The sequence below is a fragment of the Fistularia commersonii genome, chromosome 20 (genome assembly GCF_037954325.1).
Source record: "Fistularia commersonii isolate RoL2024-O1a breed Wild chromosome 20, RoL_Fcom_v1.0, whole genome shotgun sequence".
NCBI classification, from domain to species: domain Eukaryota; kingdom Metazoa; phylum Chordata; class Actinopteri; order Syngnathiformes; family Fistulariidae; genus Fistularia; species Fistularia commersonii.
The window spans coordinates 9441176-9467549 of NC_141303.1; the positions used below are offsets into that span (position 1 = coordinate 9441176).

The 26374-nt window shown below is 38.9% G+C and overlaps 3 protein-coding genes across 4 annotated transcripts in view; 2 read left to right on the forward strand and 1 right to left on the reverse strand.

Moving 5' to 3' along the window:
- Positions 1 to 4917: 4917 nt before the first annotated feature.
- ostm1 (osteoclastogenesis associated transmembrane protein 1) lies at positions 4918 to 10433 on the forward strand. The gene is made up of 6 exons (XM_086167517.1): positions 4918 to 5398; positions 5712 to 5826; positions 6772 to 6869; positions 6962 to 7072; positions 7680 to 7845; positions 8676 to 10433. The coding sequence occupies exons 1-6, from the start codon at positions 5018 to 5020 to the stop codon at positions 8729 to 8731; spliced, it is 927 nt and encodes a 308-aa protein (XP_086023643.1). The 5' UTR covers positions 4918 to 5017; the 3' UTR covers positions 8732 to 10433.
- A 5276-nt stretch (positions 10434 to 15709) lies between these two features.
- drc1 (dynein regulatory complex subunit 1 homolog (Chlamydomonas)) lies at positions 15710 to 23107 on the forward strand. The gene is made up of 15 exons (XM_086167516.1): positions 15710 to 15794; positions 15969 to 16068; positions 16676 to 16803; positions 16904 to 17087; positions 17165 to 17302; positions 17443 to 17529; positions 17611 to 17733; positions 17846 to 17967; positions 18066 to 18200; positions 19370 to 19796; positions 20460 to 20546; positions 20685 to 20768; positions 20907 to 21052; positions 22504 to 22635; positions 22771 to 23107. The coding sequence occupies exons 1-15, from the start codon at positions 15727 to 15729 to the stop codon at positions 22877 to 22879; spliced, it is 2070 nt and encodes a 689-aa protein (XP_086023642.1). The 5' UTR covers positions 15710 to 15726; the 3' UTR covers positions 22880 to 23107.
- Positions 23108 to 23120: 13 nt separating this feature from the next.
- The window catches only part of otofa (otoferlin a), a 74320-nt gene continuing 71066 nt past the window's right edge, over positions 23121 to 26374 (reverse strand). For both annotated transcript variants that reach the window (XM_086167520.1, XM_086167518.1), the window contains one exon: positions 23121 to 24980. In XM_086167520.1, coding sequence (XP_086023646.1) covers positions 24800 to 24980 — 181 coding nt within the window. In that variant the 3' untranslated portion in view covers positions 23121 to 24799. The remainder of the gene's footprint in view (positions 24981 to 26374) is intronic.

Below are 26374 nucleotides of genomic sequence, written 5' to 3' on the forward strand. Positions count from 1 at the left end.
TAACTGGCCCACGGAAGAGTGCACAACACACCGTCAACAAAGATTAACTTCTCACGGTGCCGCCGAGATGCCTGATTGAAGGAGACACAGTAAATTCATGAAACCCTCTGGTGTGTGACATACCGTTGATGAGCAGATCTGCTGTTAGATGGCTGGAAACTGACGTAGTGGAATGGCATTGAAGGGCAAAATGAAGTATTTACACCCTGGGTTAAAGACATCTGACTCTCAAAATGCAAAATAAATTCATTAACATTTGCTCACAATTTTTTGCATCAAAAAATATACTTGTTTCTTCCTGATTACCATCTTATTTGTGTTCAGCTGAATTTATTTGTATATTTGTGACTTCATAACTAATGCTTACTGGCTTGCCACTTAAAATCAGACTTTTGGTGATACTCAAACATCCCAACGTGGGCTTGTGAGAAGCACCTTCTAGATTCCTCTGCATGCTCAGTACATGCAGAGAAATTGACAATAAAGCTGACTTTGACGTTGACTTTCTGAGAGAAGGGAAACTGAAAGAGCACCAGCGCTATCCTTTCAAAAACTACCTATTTGTTGTGTTGGTAATTCCACCAGTTATTATATTTTGGAGGACAAACATAGGGTTATTTCAACATATAATCCAAGTTTCTTGGTAATGTGTGCATTTTATTTTGAGATGTCTGTGTCCAAACATGCCATGTAAAAGATCTTATGATGAATATTGTCTCTGTGATTTTGAGAACATGTATTCTCATGATTTTTTTGCTAAGCACAATGTGGGGCTTGAACACTGTTGCTGTTTCTACACAACCCAAGCTGTATAAACTTTGGCCAGACAAAATTCTGTGGCAGGCACGCAGCGATGACCGATAATTCATTTTCAAAAGTTTCCATGATCTCTGATGAAAACCATTGCATGAAAAGTTTACATAAAAGTCCTATTTTATGCAAATTGTCAAGAAATTTCACAGTCACCTAATTTCACCTGCCTCCAGGGTGAGATTAAGTACTATATTTTGAAAGTATTTATTTAAGTTATGCCAATTGTCATTGGTGAGGCAAAGACACCAAAAGCCTACAAACATTCCAGTCAACCATGAAGCTTTGCGCTCTTTCTCAAGCGACTGAAATCTGTATGGAAAATGAAATAGGTTCAAAGCTGCTAAGAGAATAAAAAAATAAATAAAAGAAAAGTTAATCCCTGGTGCTGTTACGTCTATTGAACCAAATGCTGTGTTAAATACAGTATAATTACACCCCCAGCTCCATCTACTCACAACATGGGTGTACCAGGTCTAGAGACATTTACTCCTCATTGTGCATCATTATGTGTACTGTGTGTCATTTCTTTCAAGTTTAAAAAAATTCTGAAAGGTAATCAATAATTTTAAAGTCATATTAATACAATGATTCAGCACATACTGGTCCTACTATCCAAGGGTAAACATAGGCCTATTAAGTAGTACAAAATATAAATATACCAGTTAAGTGCATACAGCTAGTTTCAAATATAAATAGGAGTACCCGAGTCACTGACTGAACATGGCTACTTTCCACGGCATCATCTCACTTCTGTCTTGTGCATGTCATGAGCATTCGAAATCTCATCCTATGCCCTCTTCTTCCTCCTCCTCCTCCTCCTCCTCCTCCTCCTCCTCCTCCTTATCGGCATTGTTAGTTATTATCACCTACACATATTATATTCATCATTGTCACCATCATGGATGCTTCACCTGTCTTCATCACCTTCATCATCGTCACTAGCAACTATACACTTATCTGATAGGGTCATCATCACCGCCATGCACTGATAAGAACTAACTAATAATAGTGACTATCTTCATCACATCAAACTTGTCATCAGTGTCTTCACCCTCACCTGTCGTCTACACAATGCCCCAATGAGCAAAGTAAAGAGTTGTCTTTTACATCGATATAACATTTTTTTTGAATGCAAAGAAAAATCGCCATGGTGGTTGTAGAAAAAGAAAAGTTGATTTTTCATTTTATTTTATTTTATTTTATTTTACTTTATTTTATTTTGGGGGACGGAGGGTGGGGTGGGGGCACCGCATCCGTTTCTTCCGTTGAAGCGGCGTTATTTAAACTCGACTGGGACTGTTGCTTTTGAAAGGCTGCAGAATAGACCAGCCTTGATCTGCGTCAATTGTCATCCCGGGGCTCAGGGGCACTTCGGCGGCCAGTAGAGCGGGGCGAAGTCAGAGCTAATCCCTGGAAAAGAGGAGAATCACGGGAGAGGAGTGGGGCAACAATAACCAAGTCAAGCGTATAAAATGAAAGCGAAATCTCTATTATCACTCCCCGCGATTCCCAGCAAAGTGGTGAAAATCAGGGTTAGTTTGCGATTCGAGTCAGACGCGGAGGGAAGAATATGGGGGTCCCTGCGGGTTGGGAGACTCACACGTCGAAAAGGGCAATATTCTGGAGAAAAGGGGAAGAAGAAAGACCCTCTCCCATCGCGACATAACCATTAAATGCAGTCTGACTTTATGTTGTATAGAGAGGGGGAGACAAGAAAGGAGGCACAGTTCTCTGATGAAAGAATGAGGTTTTGGGCGGATTAGGGACGGACCGAAGGATGAAGAGTAACTTCTGCATAACTTTACAGCTATTTTCTCTCCCCACGCCAAGAGCCAAGTTTAAGGCTCAAGAACTTGAGTTAACCTATTTTTGATCGTCCACTTTCAGGCTAAAGGGGGAATTATGGTAAATACAGTGTGGTTTTTCATAATAATTTAAACATTTAGAGCACTTGCCTTTGTTTAATTCACAGAAACACATTAGATTAATGTAGTTTGCACTTTTGGTGATTTTCTCATTCAATAGAACATTGGGTTAATAATCTCAGAATCCAATTTCTTATGGACCTGGTGAGTCCATCCCACTAGATTACAACTGGAGTAGCTGCAGCAACTCAGTGCCTTAGAGACATCACATAAGACACATAAGACAGTCTTATGTTGCATAATGATTGCAAACTGTAGTGTGTATATATACACGCACACACAAATATATATATATATATACATATATGTATATATATACACACGCACACTTATATATGTGTGTGTGTGTGTGTGTGTGTGTGTGTGTGTGTATGTCTATATGTATGTATATCAGAAGAAAAAAAACTGTCGTTCGGTAGATTTCCAGTTTTAAGCTAACTAACATTTTCAGTTTTCAGCACCTTTAAAGAGTATCCACCCCACAAGAAAAAAAAAATCCTTAACAGTCCCCTTTGAATAAATCCCTGCTTGGCATGTTTTGTGTTAAATCACAATGATGATCAGGAATCTCTTCTATCGTCCTCAGGCTCTTATCACTGCCATCCACTCATTTATGGACCTAATTAATGATTTTTGTGCCCTTGCTTCACCAGTCTATGCTAATGAGCGCATTTTTGGTCATTTGACAAGAATGGTCATCTCATATAATGATATGCCGATTTTACTGGTACTGATTAGTCTGCAGAGAGAGAGAAAGAGAGAGAGAGAGAGACAAAGAGAGAGAGAGAGAGAGGGAGTGAGAGGATGTGATTAGTCAAGACCTACAGTATATGTCATACTACTACTTGGCAACCGGATGAGATATATTCACAATATAAAGTCAGAGATTTTCATCTTTGTTCTGTACAAGTGGTTACCCTTATCTGAAGGGGATGGACAAGATCAAAAGGAAATAAAGATCCCCCCAAAAGGATGGGGGAACATCTGAACAATTAGGTGACCTCTGGTTGGCAGAAGAAGATGTAATGAGCTGCGGGTGTCATGTGCACTTAGAGGAGCATCACAGGCCAGAATCCATATTTACCACTTGAGTTGTGCGCGGGCGTTAGAGTAGGTTGATAATGCAGCGTGCATCCTACCCCCCTTATTTTCATTAGGCTCTGATGACTGGTGAATTGATATGGCCTGCAAGTTATCAAAAGCCACTAATTTCACATTAACGGCCATTGACTGCGGTTGCATGATTCGAGGGGGTTTTGACAATTATCACAATCAGGATTGTAGCCCAAATCGTTTACTTTGACTCCATGATTACTTGCTCCGAGTCGAGCGCACATTTTGAAATTGCATGGTGTGATGAACCCGCAAATCGCATGGAGACCATGAGGTGCGGTCATTCCTGTCCAACGTGCATGGCGCACACAAGCAGGCACACGCCTAAACAAAGGCAAATCTGTACGTGTGATTAACCAATGGGTCGGAAAACCAGACTTCCTGCATGACAGAGATAGATAGATAGATAGATAGATAGATAGATAGATAGATAGATAGATAGATAGATAGATAGATAGATAGATAGATAGATAGATAGATAGATAGATAGATAGATAGATAGATAGATAGATGTTTTCTTTCTTTCTTTCACTCGCAATTCAGATAAGAAAAAGTTGGTAAGAAGATGTGTAAAGATATACTTAACTGTGGACTTGAAATACAGTGTCAGCAAGATCTTTAATATTTCTCTCCATAGGACCCCTGGGTCCATGTTATTTGGCACTGAAAGAAAACTTCTGGTGCAAATGACTAATAATTACAGGTTTAAATAATAAATATCAGGTTTTACATGATAAGAATTGCCGAGAGTTTTCAAGTAAACTCAAACACATGCAGTATTGTCACTCACAATTTTTCATTATGCTTAGGAATAAAAGGGCTTTTCATATTTAGGTAAAAGTACCGGTTGACTTTTGAGAGAAGAACTGACTTGACCGTTTTCATTGAGGAATGATGTAAAAGTAAGAAGACTGCGAGAGTATATTCAAACATCTTCTGAAACTAGAACTTGGAAGGGGTTGCTGTGTTGAACTGAAAGACAAAGGCAACAGGTTGAAGAGAAATCACCAGCGCCAATGACAAATAGGAACATGATATCGCGAGACTTTGGAAAGTCACACGATAACGTCAGGGGGGAAAAACAGGAAGTCATGGGTTCTCTTCGACTGTATGGCGTGAACTAACATAATTTCTGTGATAGTAACAGACGCCTGTAACTTTTAGGCATGCATCCTTTTCATAACAGGACGCCGTTACTCGTCTTAATTGTTCATATTTATGCTTTTGTACTATGCAACCGAGCCGAGGTCGCCATTTCTGATAGCGAAGAGCACCCGCAACGAACTGCGATTTCGAGTTCTACTTCGAAGCCGCCTGTCTCCGAGCTGGCTCTTCCGTCTTTCCTCTCCCTCAGTCAGTTGTCCTTATTCTCGGACGACCTGGACATCAATGAATACTGCATCGAGCTGCTCCACACCTTTGGACAGCGGTACGTCGCCTATGTCAAGTGCCTGGTCCTCGCCGCTCGACCCGTCAAAGTGTGCCAGAACTGTTTCGCCAGCTATGGTAGCTTCCTGGCATCCTACCATAACATTTCATCGGACGAGGTAAAAGTGTGCGACCCCTTAAATGCCGTATTTGCTTGGTTAAATGTCCGCGTTCACAGAGACGACAGGGCCTGTGAACGCAAATGCGCTGTCTTTTCGTGGGTCACGAGTTCGGTGTTGTGACACTGTTGCAGTTTTGAGGAACTCTATTGATTTGTCATTATAGGCCCTGGAGGTAACATTTGGTCTTCATACCAACTTAAGAACCTGGCAAACTCGACACTACGTTTCTGATTGCCAGGGAGAAGCCTTCTATAATATCTGTATATTAGGTATATATTAGGTGATGGAGCTCACATGTTTTTGTTTTCAGACGGGTCCAGGCAATGACAGCTGCAGGGATAGCCTCCTGCGCAGTGACCGCCTCATGTTGGTTTATGTGCTGTTCAACAACATGAAGGATCTGTGGAAAAAATCAGACTGTATAAGTAAGTCCCCTGCCAGCAGCAGACCCTTTTTGCAATAACCACACACTCACGACAATCTAGATTTTGTAAGGGTTTCTTCAGACTGCACTGCAAATAAATAAATAATTTGAATAAGCTGTGTTTGGCTCAAGCTGTCTAAAATCTTAGCATGTCAATCAGATTGTGCTGATAATTTTTTTGTCGAGCATTTTCAGTTAAAATCTCCACAACAAGCTTATTGAAGTCGCTTAAATTGACCCGTGAACTTAATATGTTACATTACCATGTTTTAAATTTAATGTCGTCACCCTTGCCTTCAAGGTCTAAATTGCAATAGTGGCCTTTATGTCAAAAACATGCCATAAGCTGTTAAACATGGGGTTTAAACATTAGACTTCTATCTTCATTATTTTTATTGAATGTTCACTGATTCTGCTTTTATGCATATTCAGCCACACACCTTAAATATTGTAAAGCCTGTAAATACAAACTGTTTTATGGTTTAGGGTTATTTTTCTATTCATTTGTAGTTTGAGTAACTCTATAGTGTCAGCTCTTAAATGTGCCCATTGCTGAAGGTATTGACCAGATTAATTGACAATTAATTGACAATTGATTGTAAGGGTCAACCTTTTAATGAGTTTTTGTGAAGGAGAATAAATATGGATATATATTCTTTGGTCTTTCCTCGTTCTAGTCATTTTCAATTCATTGATCAGTTTTCAACTTATTTCTAGCCGTTCCATTCGAAAAATGATCCAACTTTTGAGTTCAAATTGTTTAACTAAACATTTGTTCAGCATCATACCTTACTGATGTCATCTGTCAAATCAGATGAACTAATATTACACATATTGGAAAGAATAGCAAAAAAATTCTATTACTACCTCACAAAATGCTTCTTTGCTCCGGTTTGTCCACGTATATTGATTACCAATTTGCTAATTGTTATTCTCTAATGTGCAGATTGTATCACCAAAGGATTCAACAGCCTGACCAATGAGACTCTCCGCTTCATGTCCTCTCTGAACCAAACTCGTACCTGCTTTGAGAATTATGAAAATGTACGACCTAAACTGTATAATGATGACGACCGGTCTTCAGGAGTGTTTATTCAGATAATTTCAGTTTTCCTTCTCATCATTTGTATCCTCAGGGCAACCATACAGAGCTGTGCAAAAACTGTAAGGACAAATACAAAGTCCTCAACGAGATGTACAGTAGCATGGAAGAAAAGAAGGACCTGTGTATTGACATAGAGGATGCGGTATGTATGGCAGGAGCATGTCAATAGGTTTTCAGAGATGTGAGCAAGATCTGAGGGCTTTTATAACCATAATCTATCCTTTCCTTGGAGGAGCTTAAGCAGACTTTCCACCAACTTCTAGAGAGTCAACATGGTGTTGAGATTGTATGAAAGACAATTCTTCGCAATGTGGCCAAGGTTTATTTAATTTTTCTAGTGCTGACTGCAAAATCAAACAAAAAAAAATGCTAGAAGTAACTTTAAACCAGATCATTATGCAAAAATGCATAGAAATATGGTCGATAGATGTAATGAATCCATTTTGTTATTTGTTGTATTTGAATCGTTGTTGGGTTCAATAAATAACCTCGGCCTTTCGTGTCTCGCAAGGGTTTAAATGTATAGATAGGATTAGAGTCAAAGGGTTGACAAACTTGCATTTAAGAAAAAAATAAAGCAAGTTTTTTGTTATGGCTTTAGCTCCTGGATCTTCTCTTTTCCATTAAGCCGTTTTCCAAAAGACACTTGAACAGAGGAAGTAACAGAATCCTTAGCTGAGTCAACTTGATAATAATATTTTCCTGTAGTTGAAGTTTAAGTTGCATTTGATATTCTTGTCATATTATAGATGAACATCACCCGCAGACTCTGGAGTAATCATTTCAATTGTTCCTCCTCCCGGGAGGAGACGGTGCCTGTCATCGCAGTGTCCAGCTTCATGCTCTTTCTGCCCATCATCTTCTACTTGAGCAGCTTCCTTCACTCTGAACAAAAGAAACGCAAGCTCATACACCGTGAGTAACCAGCTTAATTCACCCATTGTCACACCCAGAGATTTTGTGACAGGGTTTTGAGAGGTTTGAGGTTGTATGGATGGAAGTTTTGATTGTGATATTGGGATTTGGTAGTGACAAAGTTGTTCCAAAAGCATAGTGGAGATGCCTATTGGAAACTTCTGAATCACAGACAAGGCGAGAGATGCCTTTTAAGAATAAGGCGGGCCATCAGAAGACTGAAATGTAGGATAACTGTTTCCTGTCACTGATGTATGAGCACAATAGGGAAGACTTGCATTATTGTGTAAATTCGACTTTAGTTTTTAAAATTCAGAATTTATTATTTGACATTAAAATGATTAAAAATAAGCAATTTCATAAGCACATAAATCCATAGATATGGCCTCTTTTTTTTGTAAACTAATGTTTTGGACTGTTATTCCCAAATATGGCACAGATTTGGGAGAAATGACTATTTAACGGATCACAATTTTTAGAATGCTGTGAACAATTTGATCGAGCTGCCCTCTGTTCGTTCCCTGTAGAGACCCAGCTGAACACCAACATTGTTTAGATATAGATAGAGCATTTGTTTCCATGTTGGATGTCAGGTCAATGTCATTTGTTCTATTTTTGACCGTTTGATTTAGAATCCTGCTGACAGATGTCAACTATTTGTTTCAGATGTCAGTTAAATTCAGCTTCACTCTGAGAAGCTTTAAATAGAGCATAAATGTGAAAGATTTCTCATAATCTGGCAGTGCAATTTTGGTCAAAAAACATAAGGTAATGCTCAAGCTTTGATTTCTGCAGATGACAAACCGTAATCCAGAATTCTGTCATTACAGCCAAGAGAGCAAAGTCTTACAGCAGTCTGATGAACATTCAGGACAAACTCTCTTGAACTTGAACTGAGCTGAAGGACAGTGATGGCGCCGTATCTCTTGGAAAAAAAAAACAACTGAGAGAGAAAGTGTCTTCTAGCCATTTCATGCCGGAAGTTTGAGTCGTCCCTGTGAAGACTAGTCTTCAGCAATGTTCTTTATGGTCAACCGGAGCCTTTGAAACTATCACTCAGTGAACTTCAAGCATCTGAATAAATGAAACTGAACATTAAATGCACAGGGATTTTTTTATAGCACATATTGCGATCTGGCATATATTTAAAGATTTGCTTTCACACGGTATCACCAAAAGTTTACATTTAAATGTCTGAATTTTCAGAGCTTATGAGAAATCAATGTCTACACACTGCTTTGAATAGTCAGAATTTTAACTTAAGCTGCTTGTGTGTATGGGTCTATGTTTCTGACATCATAATTCCTAATTGACACCTCTTGTTGCTTTGTGCCACATTTAGAGTCCTCAGAAAGATCTTCCTTCCTTTTAGTACTTTAACAAGCATCAGGTAGTTTGGTGGACACTGCAGGTTGAGACTCACAGCTGTCACTAAAAAGTGGCTTAAATGCAATGTGAGCATGCCCAAGTGAGCTAATGAGTGAACGAGCCCCATTTGTCGGTCGAGAAATGGGTTTTCTGTCTCTAATGTATGTCCAGAAGAAAGCTGCAAAAAAGAAGCACTTGATGTCCATTAGTGGCGACTCGTATCTGCTGTAAGAAGGGGTGCACAAATGTGGAGGGGTGGTATATACGGACAATACACATGCAAGTTGTAAGAGCACTCCCAAGGTGTTACCTTTTTTCATGTCTTTTTTTTTGTGGTCCATGAAGCTTTTTAATGTGTTGCGTTGTACTTTTGCACTGATCTTTAACTTAATTTGTCAAGGGTTTCCTGACTCATGACATCCAAGTCTCCTGTGAGGTACAAGTGACGGATGGATGTTTGTGCCATTTAGAAACGCATAACGGCTGAGGTAACGCAAGGCTTAATTTCAAATCCCTGCACCTCAACGATTACTTGCATATCAAATTCGTGTGCTCTACGAAATTTTCAAGTACCAAAAACATTTGTATCGCTGCACATTTTGACTTGCTGTTTAAACTAACCCAACATCTTGATTTACGGTTTTACTATATGTCTGGATGTATTAAGAAATACAAGTAATAATAAAGTGAGTTTCATCAATTCCTTTAGGGATTTTTTCAAGTTCTCATCATTTGTAAATCTTGTTTTTTTTTTTCCTGTGTTATGTCTTCACTTCGATTTGTCGCTGAAAGCTGATTTAGCTCTTTGTATTGTATGTCCTTTCGTTTTAGTGGGGTTTTTTTGTGATTTTTTAATTGAATAACATGTTTTGAACATGCTGATGAGAACAAATGATTAAATGTGTGTATGTATTCAAGATGTCTGACTACTTAAGTGTAATTCCTTATTTTTGCTGCATATGCAGCACAGTGTCAGGGGAAGAGGCCAACCCCACCTGCCATTGGATGAAATTTGTGTTTCTCTCCTTGTGAAAGGTAAATGAACAAATCATTGTATTACATGTGAGCTGAGGAGGGCCTTTCATGTGCGGTCACCCTTTGGACATCACAATGTCACTCTGTGCATGCGCTTTTGAAAGCATGCGTTGAATTTGTACTCTTAACAGTCATGAATGCACCCCCATCCCCTATTTATGAATAAAAGCTGTCTTCCATTCCAAGAGCAAGTGGCAGAGACTGCAGTCCATCAACATTCATGACCCCCTGTAGTTGGACTTCTGCTCAGTCCTCCACACAGGAATGGCCCTTGTTTTCCAGTTACGTGGCCTTGAGTTTCTTGCAGCGAGGCTTTTCCTCCGTCATTAGCAGCTAATCTAAAGATGGGGATAAAGATACTTGGCCGAATAATCGCAGCAACACATCCGTTAAACTCCTTTTGGCTTTTTGGTCTTACGGAGTGCAGCCACCGCTGGCCATCAGCGGGTTTAAGAGCATTACAGATATGCCGAGTCATATGATCCGGCGGCGGCTGCAAACACGGGCTTTTGTCAGCGGCGATTCCGCGCTGGTAAGTTGTCGGCTTGCCCGTGCACGCCGCGGCCCCGAGGCTCAAGAATGACAGCTCTTATTCCTACTAAGCCCCGCCGCGCTCCCGAGGCACACCGGGGCCTTTAAGCCGGGCTGAAAGTCAAGGTACTCCACCGAGCCGCCACGTGACCTGTGGAGAACTAGCTGTCCAATCAGATGGGTGGGTAATACTAATACTAATACTAATACTAATAATAATAATAATAATCAGACTGATAAGTGTCACTGAAATTGAAACTCAATCCCTTTACCCGGTTTTAAAACATAAATTTGAACTTTGATCTTTAAAGATTGTTTGGCACAGAAACCCACAGAGGGATTATAGTTAAAAAAAGTAATTAGGTGTTGAATGAAACAAGTGCCAAGCTAAAGGCAATATTGCAAAATCAGTCCCTCCAACATGTCTGAAATTTCAAATCATACAATTATTTTTTTAAAATGTTTTTGTTATAACACATTTACAGCCTAGCTGTGATGATTATCGGGACATTTTTCACTCGATGTTCAAGGTTTAACAACTTTTTCAGACAGTATGAATTTCTGCTTACGGCCACCAGGGGGCGCCGCGACTCCCGAACCGATGCAAGCGGACGAGTGGATGAAACGACTTATCGTGAGTGAAGACTTGATTTGTCATGACGAAGAAATTATATAGGAAAAAAATGTAAGTAGCGATGTAAAACAACGTAGCCGATGTGCAATGCCAGAGTTTCAGATATTCTAATTGGATATTTTTCTGTAAAATCTTATTCCCTTAATCTTCACACAAATATCCATTGTGCAACATATATTTTCAAAAAGGGCACCTGATGTTGGTTTTACCAAAAAATGGAGTTAAAACACTATGTATTTTACAATTGTCCATGCCTATTTTACTTCTACTAAAGCACACGGAGATAAAAAGGACGCACGACAAACAAAAGAATTCATTTTGAAATTCAGTCAATACATATTTACCTTCCTCCTAGCTTTTAAATCTATTTAACGCTGTCAATTGTTAGTCAGTTTTGAGTTGTAGACTAATTTTCTGTTCAATAGCCAAACACCTTGGATCAGTTTACAAAAATGAATGTGAAGTGGATATAAAAATGTTCGCACAATGTAAACAGCCAAGTGCTGTAATAAAGACTGTCATTAACATTGTGACTTAATTCATTACATTCACCACAAATATCATATTTTTTAATTGACATGTCATTTATGTCATCATAAGGCTATTATAATGGCAATGAAAATCCAAACAAATGTTGACAGGATTCCTTGTCAAAGCCAATTTAAAGAATGATGGATCACATTAACATGCAGCTGATTGACTGTTTCAGTTTAGTCACTGTGGTGCAGCAAAAAATAAAATCCAGCAGTAATCGCGGCCTAATGTCATGCATAATTATCGTACCCATAATCCACTCACAAAGACCTTTCATAAAAAAAGACTGCAAATAATTCTGCGGTGAGAATGACAGACTATGTGAATGAAATTAATATGATATTGTAACCTGATCCTGACTGCTTGCTGTAGTTTTCGCTGGATTAAAATGAACAAAAGGTGCCCAGGATTTTCTCTGAGCTTAACTGAAACGATGAAAATCTCTTTTACAATGAGATGATAATTTAAAATGTCAAAACTCATAGGAACCTGAACAGCAATTCTCAAAGGCTTAGTAGAAGTGCATCACATACTGCATTTCACAACCTTCCTTTTTTTTAATGTATATTGAAATAGTACTAAAAACTTCTCTGAACTGAAAAAGCATCTTGGATTGGAGTTAAACATCTTCAAGGAGAGAAACTAAATCCAGTTGACATGATAAAATTGGACAACGAAATACTGTTTTAAATACAGTTTTCAATTATCTGTTCAATATCATTTGTCCATATTCTTATTTGCTATAGCCGTATTTTCTGCCTTTTTACTTAACTTTAATGGCATTATTGATCTGCTTGGCTGCTGGTAACGTGGTGTGTATGGGCAGCCGGAGCTGAAGAGGATTGTTTTTCATTGGCAAAGTAACGGGAATGTTTTCTCAGACCTTGTTGAATAAAGAGGGAGATGAGTAAATGAGGAGGGTGATTCTGTAGCAGATTGGCAAATGGCCTCTACAGCATAGGCTTTGAGATCAATTTATCCATGCCATTAATTTCATCTAGCAAACTCATTTTCTCGTTATTCATTCTCTCTTTAACATACCCTCTATGTACAAATACAATATATTAAATGGTTTGTGAGAAAAAAGACCATCAGCTATATTACCCATACTAAAATTATATACAAATATATGTTATATCCTCAATTTAATTGCCGAATACAAGGCGCTGTTCCCTCTGTGTATGAGCAGGATTTGCATCCAAATATTTGTGATATCACAAATTCAAGTCATAGTCCCACAATTTGAAATCAGACTTTCAGCAGGCATAAAGAATATGTACAGTCTCAATGACAAATGTTGTGTCAACCACAACATACATATTTTACACAGTGATGCTTTGACACTCAACTGCACATTTTTGACTGTGGGTGGGCTTTAACGACCATTTAAATGCTGCAGCAAACATTTTAAAGCAACAGGATTTTGTCTGGAAAAGCTCAATGCATGTTTGTAATGTACCAGATGGGAAAACCATGCCTCTCATTGCACAAATTACTTTGAGACAAAACCACTACCTTTTATATCTGATAAAAGAGCATGTGCCTCCTTTTCATGCTGTCTCTAAATCTGACCTTCTAGTTTCATTATTACATCTAATTCGTATTATTCCCCTCACTGTGGGACTAATAATGAATTATTTTATCTTATCTTAAATGACTACTTTGCCGTTTCTTGACAAGGTCACAGCTTCCCTAGCTTCGGTGCCTTTGAATTCTCCTGACAATCGACCTCTGCTTACCTCAGTACATCCCATAGTATAAGGAAGTAAATGCCTCCTTCGTTATGCCAATATTAAGAAACTGTTAGTTAGGGTTTAAGTTGTTACGCAACCCCCGCAACTGCCAATAACAGTGTAATCTGTCAGTTAGTTAACTGGCTGAAGGTCAGGTTTTGATTATGTACCTCTCATTGCCTAAGCAATGAATATGATGCTTTGTTGAACAAGGAGCAAACATATGTCCCTGGGAGTGGGATTTAGCAGAAACACACACACACACGCGCACAACTCTTTTGCTGAGTTATATACGCAGTGAAAGGGGCTTATTATACACCTGCGAGTGGGGTCAAAGTCTGTCAATCCTTAGCTTATGGTATTATGATAGATTATAGAATCACTCTCTAATGGCAGTCATTCAGTTTGTAATCTCAGCAGCTCGATGCAAAAGCACTTGGCATTCCAGATAATGGTCTGTTGAAAATAAGGTCCTTCCCTCATTTGTCCCTCATTTCCCCCTTTTCACAAAGGTCTTATGACAGGCCAGCTGTTGGTGACATCACAGATGCTGGATCAGATGTCAGAAACCTTTGCTGGCTGACTTACATCTCTAATAGCTCAGCAGTGAGGGAGGCAAGCGGGAGGCCACTTGAAGCTGGGAGCTGCACGGTGCCTCAGGGGGCAAGGGGCTGCGGTGAGGGTTGGCAACAGGCAGAGAGGCCCGGGGGGTCACCCCTTTAGGGCAGAAACATCTGACCCACGTTTGTGTGGGTTAGCCGGGGTGCCCAGCTTGCCATCATCTTTAAAAGACATATATTGTTTGTTTGCGATTGAGCAACTCAGCGGAGTGCGCTGCTCTGATCGGTTGCTAAGTAAGCATGTGTTCGAGATGACTTTACTAAATGTTTTAATTTTGAGGCAATAGCGTCCCCTACAGACAGCTCCTCTGATGCTCCATGGCCTAAAAAGGCATAACTGTTCCCGCTAGTTAGACAAAGGTTGGCTTTCAAATGTCAAGAAAAAAAAAAATGCAAGTGAAATGGCATATAACTATTCTTCAAATACACCTACTCTGGAATGGTCACCAGAGGATATTACTTACTTACCTGTAATTACTTGTATTTAAGTCTGCTGGCTGTATTTGTTCCCACTGGTGTTACTTTCATAGATCAACATTTTGTCTTTTGGGTGGGAATATGATCTGTCGTGTGCATGTTCTACAGTTTTCAGATTTGCAGACTTGTTTGTTACTGGTAGACATCCAGTAAATACCTTGAAAGCTTTGTGAGACATTGAGCAACACCAACCTGTCAACTTAATTTGAAAACAATGCAACTATTTAAAATAATGTACAATGTCCCCCCAAACGGCTGCATGAAGACGCTAAGAACACAATATCACCTCTAGATGGCAGCACAGAAACATGTTTGTCAAACGTGCACTTTATTTTATGACACCGTGTGACAATACCTTCAAATGGTAGTCAATATAAAACAATTTGGGCCATAAGATATGGTATAAAAATATAGATGTTATATTACTTTTTCAGTTACCTGGACTGGTCTCCAGTAAATCGCAGAGCTACATATACAGACACACAACCATTCACTCACTCATTCATTCGGGGCAATTTTTCCAACTTTTTCCAAAGCATGCATGCATGCTGCATGTTTTTGGACTTTGGGTGGAAACCGTAGAATCCAGAGGAAACACACGCAGACTTGGGGAAAATATGCACATGCAAACTCCACTGAGAAAGGTCCCCTTGTAGGAATCGAATCAGTACATACATTGATCGAATGCATTGGAAACTAAATGTCTGATTCTATTATTTTGATATTAAATCTAATATATATAGATGTGTCAATAATATTGTACAATATTTTAGTGCACATTGGAAAGCATCAACCAGTTTGGAAATTCCAGTCTTGAACGGAGTTCATGAAAGCAGCACTCACTACGGCTGGAAGGCTGTGTCACCATGGCAACCTGAACACACTGCGGCGACGCAAGAGCGCTAAATTTTAAGGCTTTATTTCACGTTTTATACAGAATATTGCATGCATGGAGGACATGGCGGAATCCCAAAAGGAGTCCATGAAATCGTCCATGAAAAAGGAGGTTCAAGAGGGGTAACTTTCATGCCCACGTTGATATAACTTCAAGGAAATATGAACATTTCAGACGATGATTATAATAAATAGTATTTAGTCATGATTTGATCTGTGTAAAGACAAACCCTGCAAAGTTCTGCTTCATCTTTAAAGCTATTTGCTTACTTCTGTCGAATTTTCAAACCTCTTTAGGGTTCATATCCAGGAAATGAGAGGAGAAACCAGTGCGACAAATAACAAGGAAGAACCCTGTGGGGGAAGAAAGCCTCAAGACAGGGAGGAAAATTACAAGGTTTGTGCAAATTTGTGTTGATCATATGCAGGTTTCCAAGCAATGTTGATCATATGTATGTTTCCAAATGCATGGCTGGACATTTTAGTTTGTAACTGAATCATCCAAGATCCTTAAATAATTAAGACAATTCTCAGAACTTTGATTTCATGATGAGGATGGTCTGATATGCTCTATTTGTTTTTATTTTTATTTTTTTGTTTTTGTCCTCATTTTGCTGTTTTTGTTTGATATTTTCGACTTCAAGAGAAGTGATAGCAAGTCAAATGGAGTAACGACATACTTATGAAACAACAATTAGTCAGTGATCCTTTAAGAGATATAAATACAATAAAATACTGCAATATTTATGTCACTGATAAGTGAATATGAATATCATGCCATTGAAATGGTGTATGTGACAGCTTATACATCTTCAATCTACATGTAGTTCAAGCACTATTACTGAAGCTTTTACTACACAGTGGATGGGTCCTGTTTATAACATCTGAAAAACAACAACAGGGCTCTGTTAAAGGTTGTATTTCAATCTTAAAATGGCAAAGAATTACCACACTTTCAAATAACAGTTATTAATTACAATTGAATCTAATCCCCTCTATGTTAGATGATTCCTCCTCAGAGGATCATCAGCCTACAGAGAGATTTGCTGACACGAGTGACAGACGTTCAAACCGCAGCAGAAGCTAAAGAAATAATACGAAGGACAGAGCTGGAGAAGGCTCGTAAGACAAGGTAGACAACTTCCCATCGTAGTCTTGATGTTTTTATGCCAAATTCAGATTTGTTACTTCTTGTTGTGCGTTTGCTGCCCTGGTTCTTCCTCTTGGTCCAGATCGGAGCGTCTGGCGAATGATGTCATGTCCAGCCAGGAAAAATTTGAAGAGATAACTGAGGGATGGTCTTTGGCTAAGCAAAAGCAGATCACTGAGGAGTTACAGCAAGCCCTGATCAACCAGCAACAACTGTGTGAGGAACTCATAGAGGACAAGAAAAAGCTCATTAAGGACCTGCAACAGGTAACTCATTTTTAGATAACTTTGATCGTAGACAAGATTTGTTTGTCCGTTAATTGGATCAAGTGTTTTGGGAACAGGAGTTGAAGAGCGCAGACGATCGCTATGTTAAGGACTTGAGGAAGCAGGCAGAGGAGCTGGATTTGATGATGGAAAGAATGGAAGAGCAGATCAAAACCTTGACAGAAGCCTACAGGGAGGAATTTGCTCATATTGAGGTACATTGTACACACACTGTGCTTTTGCTGATGGCACCCAGACTATCAATAGTAGTAAAATAATCAGTTGTAATCAGAAATTCATGGGACATCACTTTGTGTTCAGTACTATTGAACGGATTGTCTCCTGTTGTTTACAGAGTGTTTACAGTCAGGAACGTGACATCCTACTCACAAAAGACCAGGCAGAATGGGATGGGTGTATGAAGGAACTTTGGGAGAAACAAGTTGGGTGGTCGTATTAAAAACAAAAACAAATGCTTTTTATCTAACACATAATTTATATTTTAAATGAAATCTTCTTGTAGCAAGTGAAGCTGATGCAGAGGAGGCAGACTGTGGAGGAGTATGAAGCAAAACTTCACCATCTGATGATGGACCCTGGTGATCAGTGCAGCACGGTGAAGAAAGAGCATGATTCAAAGTTTCAGGTATTAAACATATCTATTTAAAATGTGGGACCTTAGGAGCAATTAAATAATAATGTCATTTTTACTGCCTGATTGTGAATTAAGACCCAGAGCCCTCTTCTTTCCTGCACAGGATTTGGAGAAGGAATATCAAACTATATTGGCTAACAGCATAATCATGAATATAAATCAAATAAGGCACAAGGATGAAGGTGAAATCCACAATCTGGCTCACATGAAGAGCAGAATTATTAGGTAAACACACACACACACACACACAAGGGCAGACAGACAATTTTTAGTATTATCATCTCTTCGCTTTCTGTTTTTGATGCTGTGTGTTTATGTTTCAGTTTGCAGACAGAAATGAAAAACCTCATGACAAGGTCCGTCAGCCAGAAAAAACAGTTTAAGAAGAGCAATTCACGCCTGATTGAGGATTACAAACGCAGCATCCAGCAGCATGAATGTGTAGAGAAAAAAATTAGGTTGGTTGTAATCTTTGATTCTCTGCTTTATTCACACAATTGTAATGATTACATTTGTTTTGAATCACAGGTTGTTCAATTTTTTTAATATATTTATTACAACGTCAGACTGAGGCAAAAACAAAATGACGCAAATAAATTGACTGCAACTTTAGACATAGCAAGTAATACCTACTGTGGATACAGGACTACATGGACTGTTTTCTAAGCTAAAGCTGACCAAATATAGAAATAAACTCCCATAACTGGTGTATTGCACAGAGAGGTTATAAATAGGGGAATGATGAACTCTGCTGTTTTTACATGGCACAGCAATAATATTCTGTATTGTGTTTAATTTGATGTGAAGTTTAATGCCTTTTAAAAAGGACAGTTGTTTTTATACAACTCAACTTGCTAATATTCAAGCAACCAGAGAGTAAAATTTGTAGTCCTGTGTCATACCTCTCGACCTTCAGGTGTGTTTTTAGAATACAGGTGTAAATACGTCTATACACATAGAATTACCTACATATACAATATCTTGGACCATCTTCGTCTTTCTGTTACCTAGAAACTGATGCCACTTTTCTCAGTGTGTAGTAACTCATTAGATTCACATGATGACATAATAAAAAAGGATAAAAACCAGACCCTGCAATTCATGACTTCATGTAAGATGAGTTACAAGAGCTGGTGATATCTGAGAAAAAAAAAACAAAAAACAAAATTCCAAACATAGATGCTCATTTTGAAAATACACATTTGTGGTGTGTCAAAATGGTGTAAGAGCTGCTGTATATTTGAAAAGTTTGCCGGTCTAGCGAGGTGGTGGCTCCCCAAAGTTAAGGGGTTATCAGTAAAGTGAGAAGAAGATGTTGAATATTTGACATTATACTTTCCCCATGAGTGAGACTTGGAAAGTTTATTTCTCTGTTACAGTGCGGCTCCTATATTTGGGTGAGTAGGAAGTTACTGGTATCAATATATCAGATGGATGAGTCAATTTGATCTGTGTAACGGTTCCGCTTGAAATGAATGCAGATGCAGATGCAGAGAGCTGCAGAGAGCTCTTGCTGATATACATGAATAATGTAATGTGGGCTTGTCGTGCGGTTCATTACTTTGGGAGTTCAAACAATATCTGACCTCCTTTCTTTTCACTCCTGAATCTTTTTTATTGCCTACAGGCATTTTGCCATTGCTGATGCTAAGAAAGTTGAAGGGATGTGGCAAATGATTGAGTCAGACGTGGAGCAGTTAGTGGAGAGGGCTTTGCTCATTGACTCCCTGATCTGCAAGCATCATCTGGGTTTACCCTGGAAGAGACCACCTACGGCTTTTATGAAGCTCTCTGATCCAGTGGAGACCCAGACAGAGGCCAGCGGTGGCATCTGCCAGGGGCTATCCCGGATGACTCCACATGCACAAGCTTTACAGCGCAGCCAGGGAGTGATAGATGCCTCACCAGGGTCCTGGGTGCCAAGTAATACTGGGTACTCAGACATAGAGACCTCCATAAGGGAAGCAGAGGTGCAGAATGACAGGTCTTTGGAGGAGGATAAGAAGCTTTCAGCTGAGACACTGAAACTTATGGAGGTGCTGTGTGATGAGTTGGTAAGCAAGTCAAAGTATGTGTTTATTTTCACTGCATTACACCGCATTTCAAGCAACCATCGGTAGCTTTATGCTAAAATTAAAAAGAGAGAATTATCTTAGTATAATACAGAAGTATGACTGCAGAAATTTTGATTCTTCTTTTTGACTGAAAAAATCTTCAGATTTATATGGTTTTCTGGTAACCTTTGGGAAAAACATATCCCCTTGACCCTAGTCATGGTTTCATCCTTTGATATAATTTTTACAGGACAAACAAATGAACACATTGTATGGATTGTCTGATGCAAGTTTCAATGAAAAACATCAAATCTCCCAAAATGTTGACCACAGTCATTGAACATATTTTTTTTCTAACTAATCTTTGCAGCTTATTTAATTCTGTTGTTGCATTAGATTCATGTTTGCTGCACTTCAATGGCCTGGAATTTGCATGAATATGCTGTTGTTATTAGGGGAGATATTTTTTAACAGATGACTGATTTTTCAGGCTGGGTGTGAAAACATTATATAAATGAGCCAAAGTAAGACAGCGTAGATTAGTTTAAACAGTGCAATGATGCTTTCCTTTGCTAAAATGCTTCTGCGCTATGGAGTCATCAATTCAGCACTTGCATTTATGGGACATTAGTTTTCATCTCGTGTCCGTCCCTCTCATCTCAGGGCTTCCTGATGGAAGATGAAGAGACACTGCTAGCAAATATGGACAAAGAAGAGCAGACAGTTGTGAGGCTTGCATCTCTCCTCCATGTGAGTTCACATCTATGTAGTGTTATACACCAACATAATATAGGATATTATTTAAAAAATCTTCAATCCAATTTTTTTTTTAATAAATACTGTTTTTTTAAGTTAATACATATAGGGGGTCATTTTGTTGTCTTCCAGACTTTTGGCATGGATGAAGAGGATTTGCCAAAATTTGCAGGATTCTTATTCAAGTTTAAACAACGGCAGGCAGAGCACACAGAGGTAAAGAGGGGAAGACATCGAGGAAGGCAGAAGATGAGATTCTAATTAAAATTTATATTTGGATCCAAAAAACATGTTTGTGTGATTTACAATTGTTTTTTTGACAACCATTGCCTACCGGTGTTTCAATTCACTCAGGGTATTTTTGCTATGCTGAATGAATCTGCTGAGGAGGGAGAGGCAGGAGGGACCCATTCAGGAAGTAATCTCACCTCTGAACTCATCTGTCCAAACTATGTCCTGCCTGCTCTCAAGAGCTTCCTGAAGCATCACAAACAACGCAGGTTATTTCTGTTCCTTATTTTACACACCACGTTTTATGAGCATTTGTCTTGAGCAGAATCTCTGTGTGTCTGTGGATGTTCTCAGTCATCCAGATCATGGTTAATTCTTGTTTCCACTTTCCTTGCAAGTCAAAGGGTGGTCATCCTAAATTGTCCAGCAACATGTCTGTGGAGTTTCTCATCAGGTCATGGTTAATTCTCTGTGTGCATGCCAGTATTTCCTTTGCTGCTCTTGACGTTCTTGAAACAGATCTGAACGCTATACATGTGAAAAACAGAAACTGCTTTTGAAGATAAGTTAAATAGAATTAAAAAAAAATCCAAACAAAGTTTGAAAATTACAAGCCATGAGGATTCTTCATCGTTGAACAAGTTAACACTGCCTCTCGTTTTATCTGTGTGTTTATCAGTGCATCTATTGATACCATCTATAGTGATATTAAAGATCTTGCTAACACTGTATTTCAAGTCCACGGATAAGTATATCTTTACACATCTTCTTACCAACTTTTTCTTATCTGAATTGTGAGTGAAAGAAAGAAAGAAAACATCTATCTATCTATCTATCTATCTATCTATCTATCTATCTATCTATCTATCTATCTATCTATCTATCTATCTATCTGCCTGCCTGCCTGCCTGCCTGCCTGCCTGCCTGCCTGCCTGCCTGTCTGTCTGTCTGTCTGTCTGTCTGTCTGTCTGTCTGTCTGTCTGTCTGTCTGTCTGTCTGTCTGTCTGTCTGTCTATCTATCTATCTATCTATCTCAGATGATTTATTCAATTCTAAATTAGAGGCATCCAAAAATATTATAAAACAAAATATAACTTCTCATAGCCAGTCACCAAATCAACAAATTGCCTCCCTGAGTGATTTGTACTGGTGTGATGGAGAGTCAGTCCATACTTCTTCCAGTATATAATAGTAATAGCCCCATTCTTACCCTTCACACGGTTCCCTGCACTCCACTGTCGGTTTCGTGGAATGGGTCATTGTTGGAGTCTAAAAATGAAACTAGGACGGAGGGAGGCCTTTTTTTATTTTTTACCACAAGAGCAATTATCCTTATCAAAGGGAGGAACTTTAAAAGGCCTCGTTCACATAGAGGCCCATCTGAACAAAGCTTTTCTCCACCTCTCTCTTCTCAGTGTATAAACTTGCTGATACCGCAGCTTTTTTAATGTAAGCTCTGATTCGATCTGCACAGCTCATTAGGTCAGGGATGGACCCATCTGTTGTGAAATATTGCTGTTATTTCTTCGGAGTGGAGGATTTCATTTTCCTTTATATATATGAAGACTCTTCACTAATCCAGATAGTCAGAAAAAGGTGCATATTCCAGTGGTAATAAAATTCAATAGTGTGTTTGTTATCTGGACTTTTGATTTGTTTGGAATTTAGATTTATATGTTAAATTCAGTAACTTGCTAACCTACTTGTGTTACTTTTGAAGGAGGACCTCGTCCAAAGTGCCCAGCTACTGGATTGGAAAGGATGAAGCCTATTGGGACGGTGTTAGCAACATAATCTCTGAGGAAAAAATCAAACTTTGGAATGCAGCTGAGTACACATTAAAAAAGTACCAGTGAGTACTGGAGCACACACACACACACACACACACACACACACACACACACACACACACACACACACACACACACACACACACACACACACACACACACACACACTATCTCAATTTTTTTTTTCCTGTCTCCAGTGCTGTCCTGACGGATATCTCCGATTTGATCCCAGAGACACAGAGTCTGAAGAAACAGAACACAGAGCTACGGATGCTGCTCCAGAGCAGTCTTCAGAGTGAGTTTTAGGATGCTCATTCAAGTATTGTAACATTTTGTTGAACTTGATGGTCTATTTGATTTTTGAAATTGACAAAACTATCAACCTGAATATTGTAGAAAATGTTGACAAATTAGAAATCATTAGGTTAAGTGGATGACTAACATATTTAGATGAATGTTCATGCATGCATACTTAAACGGGAAGCGGTAGTTATTTGGCAATTCGGTTGTTGTTGAAATAAATGTATGACATAATTTTGTCATTTAAGTGTTTATTATTACACTGTCAGAAGAAAAAAAGGAGAACAACATCATCATTACAGCTTAGATTCATAGTTTTTCTTAAAAATGTGAAGAATACAGTATTCTATGTAAATACTGCAGTGAAAGTATTTCTGCAAAGCCAAGATAAAGAGCTTGTGGCTTCTCTGTGAGGGCAGGGAGATGATAAACAGAATGATGAAAAGCACAACCAGCATGGAAGCCCTGGGAACGGCAAACTGCAGCTTATAGTTCCTCTAGGCCAGGATACACACTGATATGCACTGGTTTTCAGCAGCCACAACATGCTGTCACTGGGACGACCGCGCACACACACACACACACACACACACACACACACACACACACACACACACACACACACACACACACACACACACACACTCACGCACGCATCGGGTATCAACAGCATAAACAACCTTGAGCAAGAGGCCCATGGAGATATAGCAATGCATATAATTATCATAAAAACAAGCAAGGTAGGAGTAAACAATAAGAAACACGCAAACTTCAGTACAAATGATGGGTCAGGCACAGGCAAGTTTGAAAAGTGGGTGAACACTAGAAAAACAAAGCCTCTGAATTAGATTTTCTATTTTCTATATGATCTATTTGCCTCCCCACTCAAGTTCACTCCAGATTACCAAAGATTACAAGGTTGGCAAATTTGTACTTGTGGAACTGGAAAGAAAGTCATGCTAGCACTAATGACCATTCTGGTCAGTTATCACAAAAAAGATGCATGCATATTGATTTTTTTCAACTCCTAAGATGTTTCAGAGACACCTAAACTTATCTTTAAATTGAAAACTATATCAGTCAGTGTGTGACGCCACACAGCGAGATGCAGAGTACTTGCACAATGACACAAAAATGTGAGTACTATGGGGTTGTGAGCTACCTCTGACCCGTGCTTACCCAGTTAACATATTGCTAATACAAAAACATTTATCCAGCCGCTGATAGCTGTTGATAAAATGTTAATGAAACCAACTCTGGTTCGGTTTACTTTTAATGTGAAAAGTTAAACGTAGCTTATTAAATTCTTTTATTATTTAAATAATTTTCATGTCATCTTGTTCTAGGTCTGATTTAATTGTATTCAGAAAATATATATTTATATTTCTTCTTTTTCATGAGTTGTGCAAAGACTGCAACATTAATGCTAGATTAAAATGTCTTAATTAGCACTATTAACCCAAAACAGCCACAGACATTAATCGCAGAATTTGAAATGTGTACATCTGACCGTCACCACACACACGTAAAGATCCCTTGATGAGAGAAATTATCTAAAAGCTCTATGAACAAACAGACATTCATTGTCAAACATCATTGCTTGGTTAAGGTCAGATCAGGGGTTTCTTATAGATTGCTTTTTAGACTTGTATTGAGTGGAAGCTTCGTTGTGTTTTGATAGAGGTTACTGTCACACAAACTGAGGAGGAACAGTCTTAAAGCTAAGGTTGAAGGTGGCAAGCTGTTCAAAATCAGAATGAATAACCAAGGAGAAATTCAAACTTCCTTCCCATCCCACAGCTTACCTGTGGGTGAGACTGAGCCCAACTTTGTTCTGTTTAAACCACCAACAGCTCTCTCTTTTAAATCATCCATTCTTCCTTCTGCTCAGCTGGCCACCCTCTTCCCTATCCCCCCAGCCACCTCTTAAGCCCCCAGCAGTTTCTTGACAAGGTAGCCTGGCATGCTGTAGAGGAAGAGCCCCAGCATGATGAGGAGCAGCAGGGCGAGCACGATCTTGATGATTAGCCACTTGTAGCGATTGCACACCAGGTAGCGGATGGCTTTCAGTGGGCTCAGAAACCATAGGAAGGTGGTGTCTGGGCGACTGGGTGGGATGTGTTTTCACAATGGAAAATGAAGAATTTGGTGAACAGGACATGAGGTGGAGTTTATGAATGGTAAGGAGGGGTTAAGAAGGAGGAGTAAAATAAGAGAAAAAACTTGGCATTAGTAGATTGTCATTGATACACATGTGTATTTTCATTAAGCTCATTCTTACTACTGCATAATCAAAACTCATAACTCTCACACTAAATATTTGAACTGCAGATGTTACAATGATAATCATACATATCGAATGTGGTGGATAGGTGGATGAATGACTGGCTGACTGCCTCAAACACTGAAAGTGTTTTGGGGTAGTTCGTATCTTAGTTTTACATCTTTTTTAATCAAAATAGACAAAATGGGAAATGGGAAACCTGATTCTTATTGTATGAGCTAACATGACCACTAACATCCTTAATCAACAATCTTCAGTGTAATGTTATACTACAATAGATCTTTATTTCGATAAAAACCTCAAAGTAAGTTTACCAGAGATGTGCCACCTAAATTTGTATTATTCTGCATTTTCTTATATTTGTTTAAAAAAGGAAACATATTTAATTTTGATTTCCGGATCAAATATTCAAAATATATTAATAATGCTTATTAATAGTGCATTCCATATCCCTGATCAATAGTTCTGAGCATTGTCAACAGCTTTTCTTTCATGATAATGTATTTTTTAAAGCCTTGCAATGTGATGATGTAAGCATTTATTTTGTGGCTCAATCACATATTTTCAGGTATATTTTTAGTATATCAAAATATTCCTCTAACCTCTTTGGCACTTCTGACACAAACAACTGCATACATATATATAATATACAATATGTGTACATAGTGGCAAATAAATAAATAAATACAGAGATTAAAAAAAAATTATTATTGTTTTTTTTTTTTTTTACAGACAAATACTTAAGTAGATGGAGTGGCACTAGAGAATACTCAAGAATGAATACAACTGATGAGAGGAGGAAGGAAAGACAGGAAGCAGAAATTGGATTTTACTGAAGAGACGCTACTACAGTTAGGACAGAGATGCTCAGGAAGGAAGTTCAACTGAGAAACAAATGCAGTGGAGTCAGGGGGTTAGGGGTGGAAGGTATCGGGGGTGGAAGGCTACCAACATCAGGCCCCCAGCATCTTCTTAACCAGGTAGCCAGGGATAGAGTAGAGGAAGAGGCCCAGCATGAGCAGCAGCAGTATCAGCCCCAGGGCCTTGAGGATCAGCCAGCGGTAGTTGTGCCAGATGAAATAACGAATGGACTTCAGAGGGCCTAGAAACCACATAAGACTGGTATCCGGACGACTTTGAGGAAGGAGGGACAGTGGGGGGGGAAAGGGAGGGGGAAAGGGAGGATGCAAATGGAAATAAAAACAGAGAGAAGTGTA